This window comes from Arabidopsis lyrata (genome assembly GCF_000004255.2).
Source record: "Arabidopsis lyrata subsp. lyrata unplaced genomic scaffold ARALYscaffold_1, whole genome shotgun sequence".
Lineage (NCBI taxonomy): Eukaryota > Viridiplantae > Streptophyta > Magnoliopsida > Brassicales > Brassicaceae > Arabidopsis > Arabidopsis lyrata.
Genome location: NW_003302555.1, coordinates 24,368,387 through 24,376,025, shown reverse-complemented (window position 1 = coordinate 24,376,025; position 7,639 = coordinate 24,368,387). Strand labels below are relative to the sequence as shown.

Genomic DNA, 7,639 nt, shown 5'->3' with positions numbered 1-7,639 from the left:
ATTGATTTCATCCATATTTATCTTCTAATGATATTCAAACCTATAAATTGTTAAATAATATAAAAATATAACGCCCACCGTGGGGCTCGAACCCACGACCACAAGGTTAAGAGCCTTGCGCTCTACCAACTGAGCTAGACGGGCTTGTTGTTTGAGGTATGGTATATAATATAATTAACATGTCTATACTTTGTAACAATTTACTCCATTAAAAAATGTCATAACTCGATTAAATGAAATCTAATCTAAATTAGGTACCTTCTTCTTGATCTGCTGCTACAAATATGGTAAGTGCATTTTCCTCGGCTACACCTAGACCAAGAGTGTAACAAAATATTTTTCATGTTTTGTTTATTCTAATGGTAGTCCTTGTAATTTTCTTAGAACTCTAAGGTTGTCTCTAAAATGTAATTTTCAATAAATAAATAAAAGGTATAGGAATTTTATATTAAAATAAAATTAGTCTTTCAAAATCAATGCTAATGCCTAATGTACTTGGTGGGCAGTGGCTTTAGTCAAGGTATAAATAACCATCTCATATATTTAAATCACTATAATCTTGATGAATTTTATCTCTTTGTATGACGATCCACGTACTCATTCCATGTGTGTACGTAGGGGAAGTGAAATGGTTGAGTAACGAAGTTGAATGGCGACTTATTCTGACCACGACTCAACTTCCTATAGTTGTTACGGTAACATCCTCGTTGTGCCGTGGCCGATGCGCTATATTGGATGATCAACTGGCTCGGTTGTCTGAAACTTATGGTAGCCTAATTATATTGCGTAAAGTCAATATTTTGACGAATCCATTCTTTAAAATACTTTACAATTTAGCCAATGCCCCGGTCATCATAGTCTTCCAAACTGGAAAAGAAATAGGGCGTTTAGTAGATGATTTATCTTGGGGTGCAATCACTGACATAATCGAGTGATCGACACAGTTTCACTCTTCGCCCCGCCCCCTTTGGATTCCATGCAGCCGCCCTCGGATTCCGTCCCAATCCCCTCTCTCGGAGAGTAAACTATAGTCTCATCTGAATCAGTAACGTCTCCTTTTATGTATTTTGTGTGTTTGCTGCTTCCGCTATCAAACCTTTGCCTATGTTGTAATATAATCATATTATGTTTATCATATTATGTTTAATGTGCTAAATAAGTCATTGGAGTCAAATTAAATGGACTTAACCACTTGACTAAAGACAAAGGTTTAGGGATTGACACCGCCTTCTCCACCGGAGTTCGACTCCACTCAGTCGCGTTATCTCGCGTAGTAGAGATTGGCTATGGATCGGCCTTGTCGATCCAAAGATGTCAAAAAAAAAAAAAATGTCAATGATTAAATTTATATATGATTAACGTGATAATAAAGATTGTTTATGATCAGATATTTAAGTGTTTAGAAATTCAACTAAATTATGTTCTCGGTCATAGGATTATAAAAATAGGACATTCATAATTCAATTATAGATATTAACACACACATATATCTTCTTATATGAAGTTAAACGCGTTTCATGAGACTTCAACATGTGACATATTTATAGTTACTTGATTATGAAACGTGTAACCTAATTAATCGACTAGATTTTTGACATGTGTTCATATAATTTGTCGTAGAGGCTTTTATGGGGTAATTAGAGACCTTGTTGTTGACATGTTGAAGAATCACTCTCTTGTTTGAGATGTAGATATTAGCTCCCGTGGCTGTGAGGAAATGTCTTCCTAAGCTGAGTGACATTTTATGGTTTTGCACCATTTCCACTACCATAAAATCCGTGGAAATTGTACAAATTACCTACAACAATCATACATAGTCAAAAGCAGAACAAAACTGGTATTACATGCAAAACCGGGTTAGGAGTAAGATCAGGCTTTAGTACTTCCTCTTTCGCAGAAGGTGCAAGGTCAAGCATCTTAACCACATTATCTGCTACTGCTTGCTGTTACTCATCTGGCTTCCATGATGAAGGAAGTTTGTTAAAAGAAGGATACAAAAATTATGGAAAAAGCCAGAAGATTACAATTAAAATGTAAAGATATTGAAAGAATAAGAAATCATAAGGTTGCATAAATATAGTGTCATTATAAAAATAAGAAGAAAACCATATATATAAAAAAGAAAACTACAAAGACATGAGAGTTTCAATGTGATTGGGATAAAATTGAAGCCCACGCAGAGGTTTTTCTCCAAGTTCATTGCGTTGTCTAAAATCTTTATCTCCAATTCCTCTATATCCTACTCTTCTAAACGTCTTTCTCTTTGGATCAATATATATGACATCAAAAGATTCGAACACCGCGTTTGGTACATAAATCAGTTCACCATCAATAGTAATACCTATTAGTTTGAAAAGGTCTTCCGAACCCGGATCATAGTGAGAAAGAGGTAAAAGGTTATAACTCGACCATTCCTGTTTCTCTGCATCCTCTAAAACCCACATTGAACGACTATTGTTCCCATTGGAACTAAGACAAACTAACCTTCCTTCATAAGATATCAACATCGTAGGCCAAAGCTTATTATCCCATGGTAATTCTATCACATCGAACTTTTCAGATCTTACATCGAAACTCATTATAACCAGAACAAAATTAATACCGGCTAGGTAATATATAACACCATTGATGCATCTGCATTGTCCATAGCAAATTGTTCGATGGACAGTGACAGGGCCACCCTTGTGGTTGGTTTTGACCGTTCTCCATGATTCTTGATCTGATCCCAATGTTAAAACCTGACACTCATCATAATAAGCTCTACCACAAGGCATGCACACTACTTTGTGTTTACCTTCGACTGGCTCATAACCTAAAAAGAAGTTCATACTCTTCCAGCTCTTCTCGGGTTTGCGTAAAGGTAAAGGTAAGAGCTTTCTCATAGTAGGGTTCCAAACTAAAGGGTTTCCTGCTTTCTGAAAGCAAATCAAGCCGTGGACCGACTCGGTTTTAATGGTGAAGGAACGATATTTGGATAGTTTATATGGTAACTATCAATAGGCTGAGAAGAAGATCCATTCGGATTCCGATTGTGTTGAGGAAGCGTGAAAACAAGTAACCTCTCACCTTCTCGGAAGAAGAGAAGAAGATTAGGTCGACTTTGAAACGAGTTGATGAAATATGGATTAGTGGTGATCGATGACCAAAGCTTCGAAACAGAACGAAACCTCACAGCTGACTTCGCAGGCAGCCTTAGGAGTATCTCCGAGGTTAGATCGAGAAGTAAGGACGATGCTGATTTTGACAACGATGATGGTTCACTTCGTCTTCCACTTTTTCTCGTGACATTTTCGTTCTTCTCTTCTCCTTGTTCCATCTTTGGTCGAAACCCTAATTCGTTTATTTCTTCTCCACGGTTTTGTTCCTGTCCGTAAAATATATATTTTGTAAGATTTACTTATAATAAGATTGTTTTGGTATAAAAATTATAATTATATGAGTTTGTATTAGAAGATTTTAGAATCCAACAACCCAGATAATTAAACGTCTCACATAACCCGTAAGGAAAGCCGGTGACCGGAGATACAAAAAACCACAGATTACCTTTTTTCTAACTTGAGTGCTTTCTTCGAAGAGAAAAACAATATTTTTTCAGCAAATTGAAATTTGAGAATTTTTATGTTGGAAGATGTTTATCTGCATCTTTCATTTGTGAATCAACTAAAACAGTTTAAATGAGAAGCGCGTTACTAGTTAGTTAGATTCCGAAGACTTGTCGAATTTTCTCGTCGCTTTGCTTCCATTCCTTTGAAATCGATCGATCATATGCTTCAGATTAGGATTTGTATTTACATTCAAAGGCGTAATAGTATCCCAGTTTGCTTGATCGATTCAAATGCTTCTCTTCTCAAATTGCGAGATCTATAAGATATGTATAGTCGAATTATTTGAGGATCGTTTTATCTAGAATATAGGAAATTAAGTTATGCAAGTGAGTAAATTAGGGTTTATGTCAAACTTGTTCTTCAATTTCGTTTAGAGATTGAGATTGTATGGAATAAGTAGTGTTTTCGGATTTGATGTTATAAAAGTTGACTAGTAACACATGTTATAAAAGTTGAATTGCAGTCGATGTTATAATTTGATGTGTTTGCAGTAAAAATTTATGTGGTAAATGTTTTTGGTAGTTATCAATGTAAGTTGCGATGAAATTAAGATCGAGAAATATATATATATATATATATATATATATATATATATATATATATATATATATATATATATATATATATATGAAAATTAACATCTATACCACATTTGACTCAATTCTTTTTCTTTCTACCATATTGCAGGCCCATTTATCACTCATACCACAATTGCCGTGTGTAATGACCATTTTGCCCTTCCTTTTGTGTGCTCAAACTTTGGGAACAATATTCATTGTTTGAGCACACAAAAGGAATATTACATACAGTTGTCTCCGAAGTTTGAGTCATCCACAATTTCATCTTATTTTTGCATGTTAGCTGGTTTTTGTCTCTCGATTTTAATTCATTGTCCTTCGATTTTAGTTCTCCTAAATTCTAATTGCGGTCTTTTCATTTTATTTGATGTTAATATGTCGTTTGATTATTGTCCCCGAATAGGTTTATTGTCCCCCAAATACTTGTTCACAAATGTTGCACTTTATCTGCCACATCAGCTAAGGGCAAAATCGTCTTTTTTATACCACAATACCACAAGAATGTGGTATGAGTGGAAAAAGATTATCAAATGTGGTAGAAGTGGAAAGGCTTTGGTCAAATGTGGTAGAGTTGACCAAATTCCCTATATATATATATATATATATTTCTGTTTTGATTATTTTAAATAGTTATTTTTAGTGGAATTATAGAAGATATGTTGGAATAGATGACTTGGAACTTCATCTTCGAGCCATGCGCCATGGCATCGACCAGAAGTTGACGGATAAGTCAGAATGTGGTTTAAGGTTCCGTAGGCATTGTGACTTGCAACGGGCTCAATGGACCTAATGCAGTTTCCCATCCCATCTTTACTCAATCATAGTGGCACTAATCTTAATGCCATCGACTTCATTTTGGAAAACTTTTTTGGTAGAATTATCATGTGATTTGCGATGAAAACTTCAGAAAAATATGCCGAATTATATTTTTTTGGGACATATTTACTACAATTCTTTTTTTCTTAACGCATATTTACTACAATTCTATCAATACGTTAGAATTATTGAAAACTTACCAAAAAAAAAGTAAAAAGTAAGAAAAAATCAAGAAGCAAATAAGCAAAACATAAGAGAAAATAAAAGGATAATAACAGAAAAATAAAAATATCTTGAATTAAATTTGATACATCAAAAAAGTATGATTATTAAAATATCAACTACACTAAAAATGTAGCAATACAAAAATCTTCAAAAACAATCTATATATACATTTTTGAAGTAACTTTTTGAAATAAATTATGGAGTATACACTTATTTACAAAAGAATGCCACCGGATTTAATTCTAAAGATTTGAAAATTTTAATAAAAGATATTTTGCTAAACAATCGTTACCAAATCTGATGCAATAATCTCGATTCTTTCTATTTAAAATCTCGAATATTTAATCAAATCCCAACTATAGGACACCAACTTTACACGACTTCATTCCATCAGCAATTCTCTTATGCAAATATGTCAGGAAGTGAAAGTGGTAAGAATAACACACCTATTCACTTGAAAGAGAAAGGTTTACGTACAACTTTTTCTAAAGTACATGTTTTTTTATAGTGACAATCTGCTTAAATGCGTTATCATCTCCAATCTGTTAAGACTTGATTATAACAAAAAATGTAGGACCAAAATAAAAACAATCATATCATCAATCTTTGGTCATGGCAATCCTGTTCAATAACATGATGATTCTATATCTAGTTACTTTTCTCCAATTAAGAATCAATCATATCATCAAACTGGTACTCAGTAGGACCAGTTTATATGTCTGGTTACTTTTCTCCAATTAAGGTTTTCAAATCTCATAAAAAACTTCACCAAAAAAAAAGTTGCAACTTTAGAATAATATTTGATGTGTGTGTGGGTAGAGAAAGTTTTGGCGAAGTGAGTACTATACTGCAATGTCTAACAAGAGACATCTGCAAATTTTTATAACACAACACACCGAAACGAGAACAGAAGAGAACCGTCGCCCAAATAGACACAAAGATAAATGGTGAAACGGAAGGAAACACATAGATGGAACATAACCAAACATATTACAAACCCTAATTTATTTTAATTAATAAAACGTATTTCAATAATAATAACCTGGATCTGACCGTGGGTTCTCAGACGGTATAATAGTAGACGACGGAGCCTCCCTTTTCTAGCGAGCATATCTCCCTCTTGCAGCTGTAGCCGTCGGGATCGAGGTTGCACTGTGGCTCACCACCGATGACGGGAAGGTTCGAACGAATCGCCAACGTGAACATTTTTGGTTTGAAGCATGCCAAGGCCCTAGCGACCACTTGCTGGAGACTCTCATCGTCCTTGAACTCATATCCACAGCACTCGAAGCTAGCGAAGCTCCATGCTTCCTCTGGCACCACGTGAATGGTAGAAATTGCTTTTCCTTCAACGGAATTCATCGAATAGCCGCAAGGCGAGAAAGCAAAGGTACTCAGTTTGGCCTCCGGGAAGATGAGCCCAATTCCAGAGGCCTCCGTCATTTTCTCACTAGTTGGGCTCGTCTTCTCTTCAAATATCGAGGCTTTTTCTCGGTCAAGTCTCCTCATACACAACTCGACGGTGAGTACCTCTTTCGTGTTATTGTCGGCTGCATGAGGGAAATCAGACAGTATGTGCCACTGCTTCTCGTCATTAACACCCAAGACCGCATCCTCCACTTTCTCGAGCCCGAGGTTCGTATCGTTCAATTTCTCGGCGAGTGCTAATTTTATTAGGGAGTTATATGTAAATATAGTATAATTCCTAGAGTTTTATGTTAAAATCCTTAAGTATGTTTAGGGTTTCCTGTAACATGTATATATATATTCTTTCTTTGATATGAATAAGACACAACTTTCTCTTTATTCTCTTTTCCCTTTGGCATGGTATCAGAGCTAGGGTTTTAAGAAAAAGATCAAACAAAGGGAGAAAGGGAAGAGATTATTGCTGACGGGGAGAACAGCGGAGGAGGAGAGCTCGCGTTGAGCAAGAAGGCTGCGGAAGGCGGCGGTGGAAGTGGACTCACGGTGGCGGAGAAGGCTATGGCCTCTCCACTTTATCTCCATCCTTCTGATGGACCGGGTAATTTGATCACTACTGTTCAATTAAAGAGAGAAAACTGTGAAGATTGGGCTAAGCATGTGCACGCGGAACACCTTACAAACGAAATGGAAATTAGGGTTTATTGATGGGACTATGGAGAAACCTACCAAGGAGGATGAGATTGAACAGTGGGAAGTGGTTAATTCTATGTTAATTGCTTGGATAATGAACATGATTGAGCCGACTCTCAGGACATCGATTTCTATGGTGGATGAAGCTCAAGCGTTGTGGGAAGATTTGAAACTTCAATTCTCTGCGGGAAATAGACCAAGAATCAGTAAGCTTAGGGCTGATATAGCAAACTGTAGACAAAACCGGGGATACAGTGATAGTGTACTATGGAAGACTTAAGAAGATGTGGGATAAATTGG

The 7,639-nt window shown here is 35.8% G+C and overlaps 3 protein-coding genes and 1 non-coding gene across 4 annotated transcripts in view; 1 reads left to right on the top strand and 3 right to left on the bottom strand.

Moving 5' to 3' along the window:
- Positions 1-71: 71 nt before the first annotated feature.
- On the bottom strand, positions 72-144 carry TRNAK-CUU. The gene has a single exon. It is a non-coding gene; the product is annotated as a tRNA-Lys (tRNA).
- A 366-nt stretch (positions 145-510) lies between these two features.
- Positions 511-1,473, top strand: LOC9327472 (thioredoxin). Its single transcript, XM_021012737.1, is given in 2 exon segments — positions 511-932; positions 935-1,473. Coding segments are annotated over 2 exon segments (441 nt in total). The 5' UTR covers positions 511-581; the 3' UTR covers positions 1,025-1,473.
- A 477-nt stretch (positions 1,474-1,950) lies between these two features.
- Positions 1,951-4,088, bottom strand: LOC9327471 (putative F-box protein At1g47730). Its single transcript, XM_021012717.1, is given in 2 exon segments — positions 1,951-2,968; positions 2,971-4,088. Coding segments are annotated over 2 exon segments (1,188 nt in total). The 5' UTR covers positions 3,317-4,088; the 3' UTR covers positions 1,951-2,126.
- A 2,198-nt stretch (positions 4,089-6,286) lies between these two features.
- Positions 6,287-7,639, bottom strand: part of LOC9327470 (S-adenosylmethionine decarboxylase proenzyme 2) — a 6,034-nt gene continuing 4,681 nt past the window's right edge. Inside the window, exon 2 of the mRNA XM_021010515.1 lies at positions 6,287-6,888. Coding sequence (XP_020866174.1) covers positions 6,287-6,888 — 602 coding nt within the window. The remainder of the gene's footprint in view (positions 6,889-7,639) is intronic.